The following is a 23,057-nucleotide window of genomic DNA, read 5'->3' as shown; positions in this document are numbered from 1 at the left end:
TTTCATTTCTATGCGATGCTAAAGTTTGTCATGCAGTAGAAGGTACATTGTGATACTTCTTATCGTGTATCTTTTTCTGCAGTATACCTCACGTACTACATGACTCTGAGTATATTTTGCTATTGTCATTGTGTTTGAAGTTTTATGACTTCTATTTTTGAGATGATCTTACCATGTACCTCATTGAGGTGGTAAATACATTTTCCTTTTTCAGTGTTGAGACTTCATGTGTGCTTCACCATACCTATGACCATATACCTATATACTTCACCATACCTATATACTGTGAATCTAGAACAACAAAATATATAAAATGTTTGCAATTTACTACTGAAAAGTGTAGAACCCATCTTCAAGGCATTTTTTATCACTTGCCTTATATTCATATTTCTTTGCCCATTTAATGCCCTCTTTAACTATTTTCCTGAAGATTACTTAAATTTCATTTAATTTATTTTGCTTATATTCCACTCAATACTCCTCTCCCAGTCACTCCCTCCCACAAACCTTGCTTCCTCCCCTTCTCCTTTGTTTGGGTGGGTTCCTCCCCAGGTATCCCCCAACCCTGGCACTTCAAGCCTCTAAGAGGCCAGACACATCTCCAATCAAGACCATGTGCCCACAATAACATTTGCTTCTAGAAGCATTTTGGCATGTTCAGTTTTGTACTTATTATTTCCTCATTAACCCACTTTTCTCATTTATGCATGAATCTATACATTTGCTGTGAAATATTCTCCTCACTTATATCTGATATTTTTACTTTCTGTGGTTATAAATCATTTTTATTCAGTAAAGCTTTAGTAAAAGATTGCTCCTGTATCATTTTAATATTTAAACAATAAATCCTCTATCTGTATAAAATAACCCACAAGGAATTATGTGTAACAGATTAAAATGTACTAGTTTGTTTAAAAAAATCTTTAATTATTGATTGATGTAATGATTTTAAAGCCTTCAAAAGCCATTGAAACAACCATCACTGTGATGGGTTCGATAAGACTAGCCCTCTTAAACTCATATATGTCAGTACTCAGTTACTGGGGAGTAGGACTATTTGAAGATTAGAGGATTCAGAGTTATGGACATGTTGGAAGAAGTATGTCACTAGGATGGGCTTTGAGAACTCAAAGGTCCTGGTCCAGTCTCCCCTTCTCTCTGTCTGCTGCCTGCTGCCTGTGGATCAGGACATAAAGCTCTCATTTACTGCTCTAACACCATGCTTATCTCTTTCCCACCATGGTCACTATGAACTGACTCTCTGAAACTGTAAGCTATCCTCCAGTTAAATACTTTCTTTTGTAAGACTTGTCTTGGTCATGGTGTTTTTTCACAGCAGCAGAACAGTGAACAAAAAATCATGCTTAGAACAACAAACTTAATTGCTTAGGATAAAATTATCAAAATGAAAAATCACACGTGATTGCAACTTTCCCCAAAAATTACTACTAGAAATTTTTTGCTATGCATCTACTTTAATATAGAGTTCTATAATCCATGCAATCATGTGTTCTTATTAGCACAAGCTTTCATAATCTTCTAAAATAAAATAAATTTACTGAATAATAAATCTATTTGAATTATGTATATATAGATAGTAGTTACTGAACATTTTCATTTGTGGTGAATGTAATTTGCAGTGGACAATATATGAGAATAAAAAAGGCTCATCATACAACACTGCCCAGAAGCCTGAAGACTTTGTAGGCAGAACCATCTTGAAACTGAAGGAATCACTCCTCTGAAGTATTATTTTAGCTAAAAGGACTACTCAAAATCCATTCAGTCACAGCCAAGGGTATTTTCAAGAAAAGGATGCAGTGTGATTAAATACGTACAATTCAATCTTCTTAGGTATTAAAGATGAAGGTAGAAAAAGAATAGGAGCAGTGGACAGTGGTGGGATACTCAGGATAAGATTTGAATCCAACAAATTAGGATGCATTAATATTAATAATAGGACAAATGAACTAGTTTGGATAGTTAGAAATTTTTTTATCTCTTTATTTTTTTTTCATATTTTTTCCTTGGCAATAAAGCAAATATTTTGATTTAGTAAAACTGTCATAAGTAATTATTACTCTAGCAATTACATTGTCACATTGCTAAAGTTTCTTCAAAAAAACAAATATACTGGTTTTTCTCATCTTTATTATTTAAACTTCTATTTAAATCAGAATCAAGAAAAGTATAATTTAAGCAAAGGAAAGTATCTGATTTTACACACACATACAAAGTCATGTATATAGCATCCAGATAATTTTCATTTTCTACTATTTATCTCTTCTATTTCATTTTCTTTACTTGCCTTTCTCCTTTTCTTTTTTAATACTAGTTATCAAACACAGAGCCTCATATAGGTTAGAGAAGCTCTCTAAAAATAAACACAGATTCTCATGGAAGCTGGGAAATCTATCACTGAGATCCAACCCAGCCTGCTATACTTCTAATACTGTGTGGTTAGCTAGCTACTTAAACTCTGTAAGCTTTAAATTTACAATTTCTAAAACAGATTTCTGTCTCTCCTGATTAACTTTTACTGTTGAAATAGCTTAGAGTTTTCTGAGAAAGGAGTCTCAGTCTTACTTGTAGGCATGCCTTACGGAAGGAATGAAGAGTTATGGTTAAAAATCACATGCTGTGTGTTAATCTGACAAGGAGTTACTTCTAACTTTCAACTGACACAGGCCAGAGTCATCTGAGAAATGAGTCTCAAATGTAAATAAAGAAATATATCTAATAAAAATAAATTAAAAAAATCACAAAAGTTCCACCAGAGAACTACTAAAGCTGATAAACAACTTCAGCCAAGTGGCTGGATATAAAATTAACTCAAATAAATCAGTAGCCTTCCTCTACACAAAAGAGAAACAAGCCGAGAATGAAATTAGGGAAACGATACCCTTCATAATAGACCCAAATAATATAAAGTACCTCGGTGTGACTTTAACCAAGCAAGTAAAAGATCTGTACAATAAGAACTTCAAGACTCTGAAGAAAGAAATTGAAGAAGACCTCAGAAGATGGAAAGATCTCCCATGCTCATGGATTGGCAGGATTAATATAGTAAAAATGGCCATTTTACCAAAAGCGATCTACAGATTCAATGCAATCCCCATCAAAATAACAATCCATTTCTTCAAAGAGTTAGAGAGAACAATTTGCAAATTCATCTGGAATAACAAAAATCCCAGGATAGCTAAAACTATCCTCAACAATAAAAGGACTTCAGGGGGAATCACTATCCCTGAACTCAAACAGTATTACAGAGCAATAGTGATAAAAACTGCATGGTATTGGTACAGAGACAGACAGATAGACCAATGGAACAGAATTGAAGACCCAGAAATGAACCCACACACCTATGGTCACTTGATTTTTGACAAAGGAGCCAAAACCATCAAATGGAAAAAAGATAGCATTTTAGGCAAATGGTGCTGGTTCAACTGGAGGTCAACATGTAGAAGAATGCAGATCAAACCATGCTTATCACCCTGTACAAAGCTTAAGTCCAAGTGGATCAAGGACCTCCACATCAAACCAGATACACTCAAACTAACTGAAGAAAAACTAGGGCAGCATCTCGAACACATGGGCACTGGAAAAAATTTCCTGAACAAAACACCAATGGCTTATGCTCTAAGATCAAGAATCAACAAATGGGATTGCATAAAACTGCAAAGCAAAACTGTAAGGCAAAGGACACTGTGGTTAGGACAAAATGGCAACCAACAGATTGGGAAAAGATCTTTACCAATCCTACAACAGATAGAGGCCTTATATCCAAAATATACAAAGAACCCAAGAAGTTAGACGGCAGGGAGACAAATAACCCTATTAAAAAAATGGGATTCAGAGCTACACAAAGAATTCACAGCTGAGGAATGCCGAATGGCTGAGAAACACCTAAAGAAATGTTCAACATCTTTAGTCATAAGGGAAATGCAAATCAAAACAATCCTGAGATTTCACCTCACACCAGTGAGAATGGCTAAGATCAAAAACTCCGGTGACAGCAGATGCTGGCGAGGATGTGGAGAAAGAGGAACACTCCTCCATTGTTGCTGGGATTGCAGACTGGTACAACCATTCTGGAAATCAGTCTGGAGGTTCCTCAGAAAATTGGACATTGAACTGCCTGAGGATCCAGCTATACCTCTCTTGGACAAATACCCAAAAGATGTCCCAACATATAAAAAAGACACGTGCTCCACTATGTTCATAGCAGCCTTATTTTTAATAGCCAGAAGTTTGAAAGAACCCAGATGCCCTTCAACAGAGGAATGGATACAGAAAATGTGGTATATCCACACAATGGAATATTACTCAGCTATCAAAAACAATGACTTCATGAAATTCGTAGGCAAATGGTTGGAACTGGAAAATATCACCCTGAGTGAGGTAACCCAATCACAGAAAAACACACATGGTATGCACGCAGTGATAAGTGGCTATTAGCCCAAATGCTTGAATTACCCTAGATGCCTAGAACAAATGAAACTCAAGATAGATGATAAAAATGTGAATGCTTCACTCCTTCTTTAAAAGGGGAACAAGAATACCCTTGGCAGGGAATAGAGGGGAAAATATTAAAACAGGCACAAAAGGAACACCCATTCAGAGCCTACCCCACATGTGGCCCATACATATACAGCCATCCAATTAGACAAGATGGATGAAGCGAAGAAGGGCAGGCTGACAGGAACCGGATGTACATCTCTCCTGAGAGACACAGCCAGAATACAGCAAACACAGAGGCGAATGCCAGCAGCAAACCACTGAACTGAGAATGGGACCCCGTTGAAGGAATCAGAGAAAGAACTGGAAGAGCTTGAAGGGGCTAGAGATCCCTTATGAACAATAATGCCAAGCAACCAGAGCTTCCAGGGACTAAGCCACTACCTAAAGACTATACATGGACTGACTGTGGACTCTGACCTCATAGGTAGCAATGAATATCCTAGTAAGAGCACCAGTGGGAGGGGAAGCCCTGGATCCTGCTAAGACTGAACCCCCAGTGAATGTGATTGTTGGGGGGAGGGCGGCAATGGGGGGAGGATGGGGAGGGGAACACCAATAAAGAAGGGGAGGGGGAGGGATTAGGGGGATGTTGGACTGGAAACCAAAGAGAATAACATTTGAAATGTAAATAAGAAATACCCAATTTAATAAAGATAAAAAAAAAAGAATGTACCTACAGGCTTACTAATTTGTGTGACAGCTCTATAAAGAATAAAAAGCCAGTCCTCCATCCATCCTACTCAGTGCCCCTGTTAAAACTTGTGAATGCTTCAGCTTTTCAGGTTTGAGAAAAGTCAGTGATCACCTCTGCTCATCAGCAAGGACCGAAAGTGATCAAAGTAGAAGGTAACTTGAACTATTTAGTATGTTTGAAATTTTAATTTAATTTCAACCCAGAATAAATTTTGAGCAGCTTATTTTATTATCTCTTATAACAGAAGTAGAATACTATTGTTTTCAGCCTTAGGTTTCACACAGAAAAGATGAAAAAGAAAACATTTCAAATCCCTGTTGTGCAAGACTAAAGCCTCATAAACGAAAATGACAATATATGATTTGTGCAATCCAATTACTTAGAATTTGGTTGGTTTTGTCATTACAATCTGTGCTGAGATGTAACACGAATGCGGATATGGAATTATTTTTTTAAAGATGTGATTTTAAAAGCAAACTAAGAATTGAGGAAACAGAAGAACATTCTGGAGTTTTAGCAAAAGTTTTAAAATATCTGCTCCAAACTACAAAGCAGGTCACTGGTCATATGTAACAAAAAGACATGTAAGATATGGGAGTTCAATTTCTAGTTGCTTGAGGAATCTTCACTGAGTTTACTGCAATGGCCACAGTGAATTGTATCCCACCAACAATATTGAAGTTTTTCCTTTTGACTACATGCATGTGAATTCAAAATCATAAAAGCAAATATCAAATGTTCTCAAAACAAAAATGAGAAATACTGAGGTGATAAATATATAAATTAGCTATTTGTCATACCAGTTATGTTAATAAATCATAAATATCACTCAAAACCAAATAAACATATATGCCTGGATGCTATTCAATTTTAATGAAATGAAACAAGGAGAAGAAAGGTAACCTGAAGAGATAAAGGTAACACATGTTTGAAGAAGATTTTTACCAGGTAGTGCTCTTGCTACAATTTGACATAAGCCATCACCTTCCCTTTTACACATTATATCAGACACACTCAAGCACTTTCTTTATTCTCTTAAAAATATGATGAGAGTTGCTATTCCACTTTCTTTAACTTCTTTTTGTTCATTTTTCAGATTGTACTCTAATTACTACGTCTCCCTTCCATGTCTTCCCTCAAACATCCCACAGCGCTCTCTCTCTCTCTCTCTCTCTCTCTCTCTCTCTCTCTCTCTCTCTCTCTCTCTCTCTCGATAAACATAAACCTGTTCAGTCCATGTAATATTACTTTTATGTATATTTTCAGAGCTATCTGTTTGCCAGAAGACAACCGATTGGTGTGTTATTCTGTGGGAAGCCAATCTCTCTTACTCCCAGTTCTCCTCAGTTGTCTATAGTTTTTAAGTAGGGTTGAGGTCTCCTGGCCTTCCCCCCTGTCCTTTAAAGAACATTATTGAAGACTCAGGTTATTGTCATCTCTCCTTACGACATGACATATTATTTTGTATTGGGAAATTTCAAAACATATACAGGACATTAGAAAGCTATCTTCCACGTTGTCTACAGGTACTACAATCACCTCCTTTGGAGGTGTCCCAGCCTCTTCCCATAAAGTGACAGCCAATGAAATGACAATTTTAAAGGGGACTCTGTGAACAAAGTGACAATATTCCTAAAACCCTAGGGTAATTCGTTTTCACTTTCTTGGATAAACTCGAACTAACTTGCTGACATGGTCTGCAAAAGGCATGTCTTCTTAGAGGTAACTTCGAGTAGAGTGAGTTTTCCAAACCCACAAGCAAAGGAGATGTGTATGAACACACACACAACAACACACAAAATACACTCACCACAACAGACACACACACACACACACACACACACACACACACACAGGCACACACATGGCACACACACACACTGCAGGAAAGAGCATCCTGTTGGGTGAATCACTGAGTAGAAATAAATTGCAGCCTTCAAGTGCTTTTTTACGTTTATGCTTCTCAATGTTAATTCCTGATTCTGCTTAGTGCCCTTTAAAGAACATGTATTAGAGGTCTCTGATTTCTCTCTCCCTTGTCCACCACCTAACACACACCTCCCTTTTCTACTATGTGTAAACTTCGCTGACTTTCACCACCCTTACCTCCTCCATTTCTTCCCTCCTGGACCCCATCCTCATCAACCCCGGGGCTGCCTTGGTCCCCTCTTTGCTCCTCTCCTTCGCTGAACACCTTTCCTTTCCGGCATCCATTACAGTCAAGGGCTTTGCAGATTCCCTGGCTATTTGCTGGTGAGAAATCTTTGCTGCAGCTGCAGCTGCAGCAAGGAATAGAGTTCCCCCTCGTGCGCGCTCGCGCGCGCGAGGGCGCGCAACCCAATGACAGAAGCGGGCAAGGCTGGTCTAGGCTGAGTGGAAAGAGCTAGGAGCCGGGAGGCAGCCTGTCCTCCCTCAAGCCTGCAAGGATGCGGCAGGGGACTGAGACCATGGGGAGGTGCTAACTTCCTCTCCAACCCCCCAGCCCGGGATCCGGGCTGGCATACCCGGCCCCCCGGGCTAGTTTCCTGCCAAGCGCAACCAAGAAGCCAAAGGCGATTTGGAGGGCATAAAAAGAAAAAGAGTGGTTCTGGAGAGGGGTGCCCACCTCCAGAGCCGGTCCCTCTGCAAACAGGCAAAGATAGGAGAAAGGGGATCAGATACTGGAGTGTACGCAAAATCCTCTGTCTGTGGACTCGCACCAGAGCCTCCCAGAAAACCTGGGCGATCTGGTGAGTACCCGCTTGGGGAAAGAGGGGGTGGGGTGGGGGGCTGGCGAGGACCAAGGAGCAAAGGACAAGGGGCGAGAGGCGAGGGGCCGGTAGTGGGAGTGCGCGCTCTGGTACCGAGGCTTGGGAGGCGCTCAGGATAGTGTAGCTGGGTCGCCGATCGGCTGCCAGCTGCGGAGCGCGTGTGGGGCCCATGTCGGTGTGGATGTGAGCAGGGGAGCGCAAGTGAGCCACAGACAGAGCGCATGTCTCATCCCTGTGAGCAGAGCTGCAGCTAGACCCGCCACCACCATCTTCTGCATGAACATTATCAGCAGGACAAAATACCTCCCCCAGGGCTATGGAGACTGCGGGAAACATCTGGCAGCTGGCGATGGATTGTTGAGGGGAAGCTGTCATAACCTCAAAGCACACAAACCTTTCTCTTTTTCTTTCTCGTTTCTCTCTCCCTCTCCCTCTCTCCCTCTCTCCCTCTCTCCCTCTCCCTCTCCCTCTCCCTCTCCCTCTCTCTCTCTCTCTCTCTCTCTCTCTCTCTCTCTCTCTCTCTCTCTCTCTCTCTCTCTCTCTCATCCCCTCTCTCCCTCTCTCCCTGTCTCTCTCTTTCTTTGAATTTTAGCGCCATCGTCTTCAATGCCTCTCTGAAAAGCCTTTAGCAAGACTGAGAGAAAGAGAAAAGAGAGCGCGCCAGAGAGAGGAGCAAAGAAGATGAGGATTATTTGCAGGCAGATTGTCTTGTTGTTTTCTGGATTTTGGGGACTCGCCATGGGAGCCTTTCCAAGCAGCGTTCAAATAGGTAAGAAGAGTAGCTGGGGAAAGGTGCGTGTGGCTGAAGTGAGGTAAATGAGTTGGAGATAAGGAATCCTACGGAGGCGACTTCCCTTTACAACCAGATCTTCTCGGTGCAAGTTCAGATAGACGAAGGCTAGCACGCCCAACTCTGACTCAAGCTCCTTCTTGCTCTACGGTAGGTTACAGTAGAAATGAAAGAAGTTGAGGGAAAGAGAAAACAATAAACAAACAAATCTTCATGGACTTTGATTGTATCTTATAGTACATTTCTTTTAAACGCGTTTTCGTAGATCAAGAGGAAATACCGAGTTTTATTTTTTTTTTCGGTTTTCGTTTTTTTCTTTTTAAACCCACTTCTTGCTTTTCTGCTAGCTGCAGCATTGTCGCTGTTACAGAAGGAGACTGGGGAGAAAGGCGTTTTCTGCCCTTACCTCTTGCCTTGTTGCCTTGCCAGTTGGCAGATTCAAAAGTTAGACCTGTTTCAAGGAGCCTTCATTGGTTTTATTTTGCTTTTGACTTAAGCTTCTGTTCTTCCATATCCCCCCCACGCCCCATTTCTCGCCCTCCCTTCCTCCACCATGCTTACCAGTCTCCTATCCAGTCTGGGACTCGGCTATTGAATTTCTTCCAGCCCAGCCCAACCTCAAACACTGCATCATTTGTATGTGTGTGTACTGTGCACAAAACCGAACCAACTGGGCCAGGTACACAAAATCAGGGGCTAAACTAAGTTCTCCCTCTTCTAAACCTGCTCTCCTGTGTGCCTTCACATTCCTTCGTTCTGGTCCTATATTTTGGTGGAAATTTCTTCTCTGTTCATCTGCATATTCTCTACTGGAGAGAGATGTCCTAATAAAATGATGTGATGCGGAAATTCTAAAGAGGACAAGGAAAAGAAAGCAAGACACACTAAATGGTCTCAGAGGTCATTGTGATCATGACAAATTGAAGCAAGAAAAGGCTGAAATGCCCTGAAGACTAAAACATTAAGCATGCACTGCAGGGACAAAAGGCAGCCCCTATGATATGGCAAATGAGCTCCTTAATTATGTTTGCTTGTAGTTGGAGATACATTTGAGAATCCTGGGGCTAGGTGTAATATTTAAAACCGGAATCATTGAATGGATGTTTCCCGCTGTCTTTCATAGGTGGTCTCTTCATCCGAAACACAGACCAGGAATACACTGCTTTTAGACTGGCAATCTTTCTTCATAACACCAGCCCCAATGCATCGGAAGCTCCTTTCAATTTGGTACCTCATGTGGACAACATTGAGACTGCCAACAGTTTTGCTGTGACAAACGCCTGTAAGTAAAATACAACTTACAGCTAAATTGGAAGAGAACTAAAATGAGCTTAGTGGGATTTCTATCTTAGTGGGATTCTATCAAGAATTTTCTAGAAAAAAATCCAGATTCCAACAGTGATGATGGAAACAAATTAAAGTTTAGAAGGTTTAATCTCCTTCCTTCCTATGCTTCCTTCTCTTCTGCCTTCCCTTTCTCCCTCCCTCTCTCCCTCTTCCTTTTTTCCCTTTCTGCTTTTTACTTTTTCTGCCTAGATAACATAAGCTGAATTCTCCTGTAACATTTAATATTGTTCCTGTCTTCTGAATGCTAGTGAAAACTGTACTCAGTTTTAATCCATCCTTTTGGGTTTTCCTTCTTGATTTTTCACTGAAGTAAGTGCCTTTCTTGCTTTTAAAGAAGACACATGCTTTTCCCGGTAGCAAAAGCCATGATGAGGATGCCAGAGTGATGATGTAGAAAATACATTTAAGTCAGCCAGTAGATACTACATAAGATCCAGTGATGTCATTGCTCTGCCTTTAGGTTTGAGGTTGTACATGTCTCTTGATATCTTAATGGATGTCCTATTGCCTGTCATTATTGTTTCTGGTCTACCTGGATTCTAAAACCAACCCAGCTGAATCTCACACATAATGAAACTAAATGTGTGACCCCCACAGAATGCTACAGGGAACAGTTGTAGAGATGTTCCTGATCAAGTTTCTATGGGACTTGTTGTGGGGGAGAAATCTAGCTAACTGCATTAATGTAAAACAGTAAGATGGAATCCGTCAATGGTACTGCGCTGGCTATGGGTTCTTTAAGTGTGGGCATGTTTCAGATGCTTCCTCAGTTTGCTGTGCATATCTACTTCTGCATTACAATGTTTCTGGATTATCTGAGATATGTAGAAATGGTTCCTCCATAAAATGGCATATGCTTTGTTTATATTGCACCATTTGAAAATCTTTCAATTGAAATTTGTTAGGACAAGAAAATAAACTGACAAAGGAAGAAGTGTAACAGAAAATGGGTTTAAGCAAAGAAAGTTATCTATTTTATGAACTACAGTGTTTGCATTCATATTTGTGGTCATTATTTCATTTACCAGATAACAGGATGATTCTTTATTTTGGAGCTCTGTTTACTACTACATTTTAGAACTCAATTTCCTGCAGGTGTTGACACTTTTGACAGTTTTTCAAAATATTCTAATTAGGTTGGTTTTTTTGTTTGTTTCTTTTATTTTGTTTTGTTTTGTTTTTGTCACGAATTCTACTTGGTAAAAACTACTTCTTTGTTTTACTTGATGATAAAGCTAATATTAAAGGAAAGGGAGGGGGGCTATTTTAAGCCAAAATGTGTGTGAATTATAGCTAGGTTTGTGAAGGCTTATCTATAAATTTTATGAGTTATTTTCAGCACATGCCAATTATTAAAGGATATATCAACATTTCATACAATTCTACTTGAAGCATTCTCTTTAAGGAGTGGTTGCTTTTATTTATTTATTTATTTATTTATTTATTTATTTATTTATTTGTTCTTATTTTATATTTATCTCATGATGTTCCTAAGATTTTGTCAAAATGTTACCAGCTTGAAAACTAATTTATTGTCCAAATGTATTTGAGGATAGATCGTCCACCATATATTACATTTGAATAGTATCATTTAATTTTGAATGAGTTTCTTAAGTGTTATAGAAAACTGTGATTTGTTTTCACAAATTAACTTCTTAAACTCTGCAATGGTTGCACAAAAACCATTCAGCTTTTAAACTTTCTCTCTGTCCAGACCATCAGTTAACCTCACTTAGTATCATTTTAACTAGAAGTATTTTAGTTATGTAACACAAAATGCATGAATGGAGTGGTAGTGACGAAGCAATGGTAAATTGAGAATGTGGCAACTGGCTGCATGATAATAGAACTTTAAAAGTATGAGAGAGAGGATGTTCTTCCTTCCGGCAAAGATTAAGGGAACTAAAACTAGTAACTTTAGATATGACCAAGTTTCACACAGTGTTGACAATTTGATGTTTTTCACATTCATACACAATTGGTTCTGTTTAGATGTTTATAAGCAAATTATAAATAAGCAAAAATGTTTTCTAGAGTAAAAAGGAATATTTATTCTTGATAAATGACTACAACAAATGCCCTTTAGATGGTGGAGAATGTGGGTCAGGTAGTTGATGCTTGTTGAATAAAGTGATCCAAAGCATATACACATATGATTCCATTGTAGTTACAGGTAAATTCTAAGCAGTAATTATATGTCAACATAATTTGTCAAACTTTATGCCTTTTAGTACAAAAGGAAAAAATTTGACCTTGAAGTTTAGTAGTTTGGAAATTTAACATGAAATTCTTTCTATGTAATGACAAAGACTGATTTTCAAACTTGTAATTTTGGAATAAATATAAATAATATTACTTGTTACACTCTATTATTTTAGTTGTAGTGTCCTCATACTGGATCTTTATCAACTTGCAGTTTCTTCTCTGTGTGACTAAGGAATATTAGCCAAGGTATATTTAATTTCTTTTATGCAAACTATACTTACACAAAGAAGAAAGTTAAGAATAAGACATGTTGATTACCTGTTGAAAAGACATAATCTAATGCTGATTATCAGGACCAAAATTTGTCTTCTAAAAAGACTGTTTCTCACGGAATTACTAAATGTATAGAGTTCATCAGCTTATAAAACTGGACATGATTAATTCAAACAGAAAAATTTGGGGGGTATAAATACTATATTGCTGGAGGAAGCACTAATCTTATTGTTAGCCATATTTTATCTTCAGCACTATTTTTTCTCCATCTTTATTAAATTGGGTATTTCTTATTTACATTTCAATTGTTATTACCTTTCCGGGTTTCCAGGCCATCATTCCCTTAACCTCTCCCCCTCCCCTTCTATATGGGTGTTCCCCTCCCCATCCTACCCCCATTACCAACCTCCCCCCTACAATCACATTCACTGGGGATTCAGGCTTGGCAGGACCCAGGGCTTCCCCTTCCACTGGTGCTCTTACTAGGCTATTCATTGCTACCTATGCAGTTGGAGCCCAGGGTCAGTCCATGTATAGTCTTTGGGTAGTGGCTTAGTCCCTGGAAGCTCTGGTTGGTTGGCATTGTTGTTCATATGGGGTCTCAAGCCCCTTCAAGATCTGTCAATCCTTTCTCTGAATCCTTCAACGGGGGTCGCATTCTCATCTTCAGCAGTATTTAAATTCAATTATTGCTTTTCATTCTTAAGTATTTGTATTGATAGAAGGTCAAATTTCACTAGATGTTATAAAGAAAATTAGATATACAGATAATAAAATTTTAACCATTTTCAATAACAAAAAATAAAATAAGTAGCACATTTACTCAAACATTTAGTGTTATTGAACATGCCCATTATTTCATTTTTGTGATCCATAAAAAGCACGTAAGATGATGAAAACATATTTCAGAATTATGTACACAATATTCTCCGTGTTTGTTAATTATAATCTTTAAATAATGTATTTTGTATAAGTATCAATATAGCTCTATTTGTAAAATCATTGATGATGTTCTTACAAAACACTTGATACAACTTTAAACAGTCTAAGTTTGCAGATATTTTTTCAATATATCTGGAGAATAAGTTTGCTAAATTTTACTAAATCTAGTAAACAAACTATTAAACTTGTCTGTCACCAAAACTTTTAAAATACAGAAATATTTGAGACGTTATATGTGAATTTAAATTATCTATAAAAACAAGTGATCAATCAATTGATGAATCAGCCTCTGTGATATCACCTACCTACATCTTGTGTATGGGATGATGCTTTAACTGAAAAATGGACATTGAGAATCAGATGATAAACCAGATACAAAATATCAAAGACAGTTATACAGTTCTAGACTGATTCCCACTTTCACAATCTCTTGAGAGGACTGGCTGATTGGTATTTTTGTTTACCTATTTTCTAATAGTGTCCTTATTTTGTTCTACTTCTCTGCCTACACTGTCTGCCCAATTGTTTGTCAGATGATGACAGAGAAAGTACAATGAAGAATTTTATATTACACTATAATAACTGAAAAAATAGATTGGTTTTGAGATAGGATAAAACTCTTGTACACATGCTAAAGTATAATTCATGAGCTTACTGCCTCAGCCCTAAGTGCTGGCATGAGAGGTGTGTGCCACCACACCTGACACCACTCACTCCCTTTCTTTTTTTTTTCTTTTTCTTTTTTGTTTTTGTTTTTTTTGCTTTTGAAAACAGGGTTTCTCTGGGTAGCCATGGCTGTCCTGGAACTCATTCTGTAGACTAGGTTGGCCTTGAACTTACAGAGATCCATCTGTTCATGTCTATTCTTTTATCATAGGTAAATCTAACTTCTTCTGTTAGACAATTTACTCACAAACTTGAAATATTCATGGGCAACGGTAAAAGTAATAAGATACATAAAATATAGCTTTTTAGTTTATTTAAATCTACAGAGAATATGAAATTACTTACAGTATGCTTCATATGAGTTCCCTCTTATACATTAGTAAAAGCACATTGAGGTTAAGGGTGCCCTACTATCAAGTCTGGGGTCAAATTCAACAATGCTTGAATATTATTGCTTGCTCTTCACTTTGGGAATATCAGGTCTCATAAGAGACTGCTTTAGGCTGCAGTAATAATCCTAAATAAGCCAGAGATAAAGTTTTATCCTTCAAAAGGAAAATATAAAATAGACAATATAATTAAGTGTGCTTGCATTTGGTTTTAGAAAAATTGGATACCAGGTTGTGATTCATTTGGCTTTTGTAGTTTGAATTGATAGAAAGAACCTACATTGATTTAAGTATTTTTTTAGTCTCATGATATCTTCTATGTCATGATATCTTCTAGATGTCTGCTATCTTCTATTTTAAGATTAATGACAAAATTTTGAGTCTCATTGTTTCAGTTATATCTTTTGTAAATGACATAATATTATAATTAATATATTTCAGAGTGGTTACATGAAAATTTGTGAAATTTTCACAATCTGTAGAAAACTTTACTTTCCCCCAAATTGTTGTTTTGTTAAGTTCTGTTTATTTTGGGAAGAGGAAAAGTATGTTCACTTCTGATGAGAAATCATTTTGTCTGTTACCCATCTGCCTATCTATCAATGAGTCATTTATTTATATCTTACATACAGAGGAATTTCATCATCTTTGTGGCTGTTAAAGGCAAATTGTAAATGAAGTGTTACTTTACATTCTGAGACGGACCCTGCTCTAGTTTTAGGACTGCTTTCACATAACATGATTTAATTTGCCCCAAATCAATTACATTAAACAGTCTGAGAAGACAGGCCTTACTTACACTTTAGCTTCATATTTTCTGACTCAAAGTAGTTTCTTTGCTTGTCAGAGATTTGTAGGTTCTTTTTTCAGGTCTTCCATGTATCACTCCAACAAAATTACCAGGAAGTCACAAGGTTATGGCAAATAACACATCTGTATTGAGATTGCTCAAATTGGACAGAAGAAAAAAATTTCCATTTATCCTTTCCCTAATTGCTATATTTTGAAGAAAATAGAGCAAGGGAGTTCTGCACAATTCATTAATCATATGGCAATGAATGATGGAGCAAAGAATAAAATTATATTAGGTAAAGAATCCATCTATTTATTTATGAGATTAAATAATGGATATGTCCATTTATTCATTAAATATTCAGGAAGAAAAATTCTACCTAAGATACGTTGCAAGAAACTCAGAATACAAAACATTTTAATAGTAGCTGATATCTTTATGAGCTTCTACTACAGGTGAAAGAGACAGGTCAGGTCCAGTATAAATCACGACAAAGCAAGAAAAAGTACTGTGAAGGGAAAGCTTTTTGCTATGACACATAAAAACACAGGAATGGTAAGCCCACCCAGCTTGGCACATTTCGTGATGGTGTCTAATCAAGGTTTCGTTTGAACTTCTCACTGAGTCATCTGAAGAAGAAGGAACAGTGCAGTTACAGGAAGCCAGGTCTTTCAAAGCTCGTTTGGACTGGGAGGAGTAAGAAAAGCATCAGAGGAGCACGTGTACTAAGGCACAAAGCTTTGTGGATTTGCAGAACATCTATAGCTGTTGCAAGGAGACCCCCATGGAAGGCAAAAGAGGACTCCTAAGTTATTTGAACTGCCGTGATCAAATTTGCATTTACAAAGAGCAGTATGGTGGCAGAAGAAAATATTTTGGAAGGGTAAATAATGGAAAATGGAAGCCCCACTAGTTAAATGTCAGACTGATGCAATTTATAGTAATGGATGTTCAAGATTAAAGTAGAAGAAGCACCAGGAGAGAGGAAAACCCACATGTTCCCAAAGACAGAATGTTTGTCAGGAGTTACTGATTGGCTAGGTCTGTGTGTGAGGGTGGCAGAAAAGTGTGGCAAGAGTAAAGATTGGTAGCTAACATCTATGTCCTTAGAGGAAAAGGGTTTACTGGTGATATTGACTAATGAACAGAGTAGGTACATCGACAGAGTTTTGGATGAAGAAGGTGCACTTCATGTGTACTGATTTGATTTTGAGCTGATGAAACCATCCAAGGAATATGCAGAATAGAATATTGAACACTAGTGGAGGTCTTCACCTCAGTTCCAGTAAGAGCAGACACAGTTAGTGGAGACCACAGCCATAGAGGGAACACAGCAGGAAAGGACTATGGAGCTTCTATCCCCAAATGATTCAATACTTCCAAAGTGAGGAGAGAAAGGGCCAAGCAAAAAAAGGTTGAAGGAAAATGAATCAGAGAGTTTGGAAGGAAAAGTGGGGGAATACTTCAAGTAAGGAGGACTAGCTTTGTTGAAGGCATGAATCATGAACTGTAAAGCAAACTGTCACACCCTTAGTAGTTTGTTTTATCTCTTCTCTCTAGTGTATTCATTTGTATTTTGAAACAAGAAAAAATTTACAAAGTTTCCTTTAATAACCACACAGATGTTCCACTAATATATAGTTTCCTTGGTATGTTGTTCAAGACCATTCTTACATTTTAATTAGAGGTAGGAATGGGAAATTAACAGGCTTTTGAAGAAGAGAGTTTGAGTTTGCAAAATAAGAAAGGGTAAGTTACTTAACACTCAGCTCCTTCATCTATCAGCACAAGAGCATAGCTACCAAGTTGCAATGTTTATTAACAGCAATAAGATGAGTGGAAGAAAAATTCACTTGCCTTTAGAATTCAGTTAATTTTTCATTTATAATGAACATTTTACAGAGTCAATCTTAATATTTCAATGTACTTGTATTTTTACTTAGGTTTTAGAAAGATTATATATATACATATTTATGTATATATATATATACATATGTATATATGTTTTATGTATTTTTGATACTTCATAGAAATGTTTTTTGATCTCACAGAGAGCTGTTTAACATACACAAATCCAAGGTTCTACTTCTCAGTCCTAAGAGAGGAAACTTTCTATGCATGATTACTTTACAATGGATTGAAGGAGGAAAAAGAATTTGCCTACTTTACAAAATTGTGTGGTTAGTGCATCAGCATGTGTATACATTTGCAAAGAGATAGTCTTCAGTGTTTGAGCAACTTCTCTCAATGAATTTTTAGTCACACAAGAGTCCAAGTACTACGACTATCAAGGAACCTTCTACAACATAGGTAAGCTGTTCTTCATCTTTACTTTTCTGAAATGAGATTAGATTTTTATCCTTGATGCCAGCCTAAAATCTTTCTATGCAAACTGTCTCTATTCTTACCCAATGGGGAGCATAGGTAAATTTCCTCAAAGGGGATGTCTTTGTTTTCACTCTCTGACTCTCCCACTGAAATCTTAAAGTCTTTAAGTGCTTTCCTTATGATAAAGCACTGCTTATTTTGTATCTGCTCCTTCTGTTTTTTCTTTTTTTTTAAAAGGATTTATCTTTTTCTTTATAATCACCACTTCTGGAAACAATGTGTTTTTGAAAGTCATTGGTGACTTACAAAGGATTAAATCTAATTGTCTCTTGGTCTTTGGTGTCTGAATAGTTTACTAAAATCAATGCTGAGGATTCCCTGTTCTCTGAAACTTATTTGGCCCCTGATGATAATAATCATGATATTAAAGAGCTATTACAGGAGGCTTCAGCTCTTTTGTTACTTTAATTTTTATACAACTATAAAAAGTAAAAATAGCTTTTCATTATTTTATAGCAGAAGAACATTTAAACACTTAAGAAACATTTCCCTATCCTAGTAAGAGCACCAGTGGAAGGGGAAGCCCTGGGTCCTGCTAAGACTGAACCCACAGTGAACTAGTCTATGGGGGGAGGGCGGCAATGGGGGGAGGGTTGGGAGGGGAACACCCATAAGGAAGGGGAGGGGGGAGGGGGATGTTTGCCCGGAAACCGGGAAAGGGAATAACACTCGAAATGTATATAAGAAATACTCAAGTTAATAAAAAAAAAAAAAAAAAAAAAGAAACATTTCCCAAAGCCAGGAAGCATCATTGCTGTCAGACTTTAAGGTGATTTCTCTAAACCACTGTATTATCTATCTGAGAGCTATTCTTGCTACAGTACCTTTTTCAATCTCAAACTAACAAGGTGACCTTCAGCATGTGTGACTACGAATTTCTTAGAATTTAGTGTAAATATCAAGAATTTATTTTTAATGAATTTCCATTGTGTTAGCAAGAATGCCCAGTATTTTACTTCACACATTGATTCTTCTATGAGACTTGAAATATAGAGCAAAGACTTCAGAAGTCTCACTGTTGACAATTGAAGCTCCTATTACTTCATATTCACAACTTTCTCTAACAAGTGCCAATATGCATAAAACATAATCAAATGACTCAACTGTTAGGCACTTAGGGAAAGATGCTCTGTTACTTGGTAAGCCTACATACTTCTAAAGGTGAATTGTTTCATTTAGTAATATGAAGAACCATGATTAATTTCTCTAATAAAGTACTTTAAACTGTTCTTATCTATCAGGCAAGCTCTCCATGGTTGTCACTGACATGTTTTCTAATTGTAAATAAACAAGGGGTAATAGTTAAGGAATATTGACCTAAGTGTGAAGTGGTGAGTTTTTCAAGTACCATCATATAATCTCACCTGAGGAAACTACTATATCCTCAACAAAACACTCAGTGATATACTAGAAATTATATGGAGAGAAGATTTGAGATGTTTACCTCCTTTTTATAATATACCCTATTTTTCAAATGTAGAAAATATGTACACTGAGCTAGTCAGTGTGACTCACTCTGATTATGCAGGTGCTTATTCTAAAATATAGCTTTGTCTTCAGTAAATTTAAATATATCATGTCCTGGGTTATATTCACTTTTCATATTTTTATTTAAAGCTAACACATGTTTATGAATTTTTAAATGTTTCAGTATCTTAAAGGCTCAGCACACTCAGGTCCTCAGGGGCAGCATGTAGGCTATTTCCACATTTTAATTTCACCACCAGCATTGTGACTGTGAACCAGCATGAACACTCCTATAGCATCGCAGCAACTCCTGGCAGTGAAATCACTATGTCAAATTATATAGATTTGTGCCTTTAATTGATATGGTCAGATTTTCTCCTTTAACAAATGCTATACAAATTTCGAACATCAAGTATGTGAGAATAGTTGTTTTCTCTGACTTGCTCACACAGGCCATTATTAGTCTCTTGAATGTTCACTCATCCTGAGAGGTGAAAATGACATCCAATTGCTACTTTAATTTGCATATTTTTTTAAATAGTGAGAAGGAAAATTGCACAATGCTTAAAAGCTTTGTTTACTTCTTTTTTGTGAACTGTCTGGTCTTTTCCTTTGACAGTCCATGACTTTTTTCTTTAGAAAAATATTTTTACATTCTATTAACTCTGAGCAGTTATGTTGCACATCAGGTATTCCAATTTCATTCAGCCTTAGCCTCATGACAAAGGTCTTCCTTCATATAGACATTCAACGTTTGTATTTCTCAAATATATGTGTCATTTGTTTTTTTTTTGTTTGTTTTTTTTTTTTTTTACTTCTGGGCTTTGTGTTATGATTCTAAGAAACATTTCTATTCTTAAAGCCCACAATAAGATATTCTCTTTTTTCTAGGTATTCATGCTTTTAAACTTAATATTCCTAAGAGATCTACTTGACTTGAGATCTATTTCCTTCATAAACATGAGTATGTATTGTTATTTGGATAAGCTATTTGTTATGTTAAAACCTTTAAACAGCCTCATCAATCCAAGATTTACTTTGTTTTTTAAGCAAGGAGATCCTGGGTTCACTGTCTATGCTTTGTCTTCAGGGAAACTCCTCTCTGTGTCCTTGTCATTTGTTTCTCCTCTTCCAACAGGTGTGAGGGTTATATGGCTGCATCAGACATGTTTGCCATATAGTGTACACCTTATCTAAATGCTTTCTTGATTTTAACTTCTTTTTATGAATCTCACTTGCCATCTGACCAAATCCTCTTGCTTCTACACTCAAAATATATCACAAATATTTTCACCTTCTTCATGCCACCAACCATGTCCCACTCAGTGATGTTCCATTATGACTTTCATCATTAATCACCGGTTTCTACACTGTTGACATCATGTACAATATTCAGGTGTTGTGTGTGTGTGTGTGTGTCTCTGTGTGTGTGTCTCTGTCTGTATGTATGTCTGTGTGTGTGTGTGTTTATGTTAACTAATACATGTATGGTCTGTATGTTGTATCTTCCAAGCATGTGTGTAGAAGTAAGAGGACTACCTTAGGTATGGGTCTTGACATTGGGTCTAACAAGATTTTTGCTGTTAACAGAAATATCTCCCAGGCTAGTTGAATTGCAAATTTATGGGGAATCTCCTACTTCTGCTCCCATCTCCATAGGAGAGACATGTGCCACTACCTTGAGGTAGTGTGCAACTGATTCAAATTAATATCCGCATGCTTTACCCATGGATTCTTCTCCTAAGCCTCTCCATCTACTTTGTATACCAGAATCAAAAGTGTCCATCTGAATTTACAACTCAAAGACCACCTGTAGCTTTTCCTTGTCCTTTTGTATTCTTCAGTTCATTGGCCTACTCTTCTGGTTTTTTTTTTTTTATGGTCTTCGTACTTTTTAAGCTCCTTTTCAGGAAACCCCTATCCAGCTTTTTGCTTAAAGAAGTTTTTATAAACCTTCAAGATTCAGAGTAAGTGTGACTGCTTCAGAAATGCTACCTACTATCTGCCCTAAACCACAATTCTACTTACTCTCTACTAGAATATCAACCTAATAACTACCTGAACTTGTCACAATCTTTAAGTATTATTTCAAAATGTTTTACATTTTGCAATCTGTGTTTCTCACAAGAATAAAAACTTCCAAAGAAAAGGGTGTTGTTAAACCTGTTGTTAACTAATACAAGCACACCTCATACAGTTCCTGAGTTAGTGTGGCATCAATAAGAATCTGCATACATGGATAGGAGATCTCTTCACTAATCTTAGGGAAACACTGAAGATCACTAAGAGTTTTCATTTGTCATTTTGGAGAAATCATGGAAATGGTGTTAAAACAACCAAGAAGCTAATACAAAATAAGTGACCTTGTTTTCGCCTTTTTAAATGATTGTTCCTCATTGTATCTATTTAACTCTTAGAGAGATAAGGAAAGGAGTGTGTTCTAGGAGGAAGATGTTGAGACTTTAATGCATACTGATGTTCAAGGTAATGTGTCAGATAATCTTTTGACAAATTTAAATCTGATAGACTTTAACTTCAAATGTATTTATAACATTTGGTGTCTGCTAACAGAAGAACTTGGAATACTGATTCAAACTACATTGAAAGCAGAAAGAGCACAACTGGAAAGACCAGGTGAATAAGTGACCACACTTTGAGGGACTCCATTTGTGAAGGAACTGCCTGCTTCTTCAGCACATCTGAAAGCTCAAGGAACTGCAGGACTTCTGAAATAGGAGCATGGTCTTAAAACATATAATGTCGCTCACTAAAGATCTTCCCCACCTCTATAGAAACTTCTGACATAAACTTCTTGGCAACTTACTCAATTTTATAGTATTTTATTCCTATCTTGTTTGAAATGATTAAGCACTTATTATATCTATGTAGACATTCACTATACCCAGCCATATTTAGAAGGCATTTCATCTCTTCTTTCCTCTAAAAGTTTAGAAGCAAGAAAATGCATGACTTTTTCCTTGGAAATTTTTATGCTTCATTTCTAATGGGAAATCGTCAAGACAAAATATTTTTTTATTGCTGTGACATCCAATAAACTAATAGGATATTTGCTGTTTGATGACATCATTAGCCACGAAAATTTTCTTTGTTTTTCCACCCTTGATCTGAGAAGACAAAAACTACATGTTCTCTCTAGAATGTAGATTCATTGTGTGTACCTATGAAGTGAAGCTGTGATGCTGTAAATAACTATGAAACTATAAATGACCATAAGAAGAGACTAAGAGGTATTGTATAAGTGAATGTGGAAGGCAAAAGGTCATGTGCGCCATGAAAGGAGGTTGTCTGGGATGGGCTAGGATGAGATGACATAAAGTAGTAGGAGGCAAAAACATCTCAAATAAATATTTTTTTTTCGGAGCTGAGGACCGAACCCAGGGCCTTGTGCTCTACCACGGAGCTAAATCCCCAACCCCTCAAATAAATATTTTTTAAAGATTTCATAATGAGACTTACTTCCTTGTCTTCTTTAGAAGACAGAGGAATGATGGGCTATTAGATAATTAAATGCATAGAGATGACAACATGGGCAGATGTTAGGTTAAGAGATAATAGAACCACAAACACATATATGATTGGTAGGTTATAGAGCAAGAATAATACAGGCCATGGGGTTGGGGATTTACAGGCCAGATTGATAACTGATATATAGATAATAGATGCATAGATACTAGATGATTAATGTATTATAATCAATATGCATACAGATAATTTGTAGATAATGTATTGGTATATGACATTTTGAGATATATTATAAACAAGCGAGCTTATTTATAATCAACACAACATTTTTGAAAATGTATTCATCACA

At 37.0% G+C, this 23,057-nt stretch overlaps 1 protein-coding gene across 6 annotated transcripts in view; it reads left to right on the top strand.

Annotated features, from left to right (window-relative positions):
- The first annotated feature begins 7,583 nt into the window (after window positions 1–7,583).
- The window catches only part of Gria4 (glutamate ionotropic receptor AMPA type subunit 4), a 454,905-nt gene continuing 439,431 nt past the window's right edge, over window positions 7,584–23,057 (top strand). For 3 of the 6 annotated variants that reach the window (NM_017263.2, NM_001113184.1, NM_001113185.1), the window contains 3 exon segments: window positions 7,584–7,944; window positions 8,558–8,734; window positions 9,879–10,037. In NM_017263.2, the coding sequence (NP_058959.2) occupies window positions 8,647–8,734; window positions 9,879–10,037 (247 nt within the window). In that variant the 5' untranslated portion in view covers window positions 7,584–7,944; window positions 8,558–8,646. 6 annotated transcript variants of the gene reach the window in all.

The sequence above is a fragment of the Rattus norvegicus genome, chromosome 8, assembly GCF_021556685.1.
Source record: "Rattus norvegicus strain SHRSP/BbbUtx chromosome 8, alternate assembly SHRSP_T2T, whole genome shotgun sequence".
NCBI classification, from domain to species: domain Eukaryota; kingdom Metazoa; phylum Chordata; class Mammalia; order Rodentia; family Muridae; genus Rattus; species Rattus norvegicus.
The sequence above is the reverse complement of the archived record's forward strand: the minus strand, read 5'-3'. Positions and strand labels throughout refer to the sequence as shown.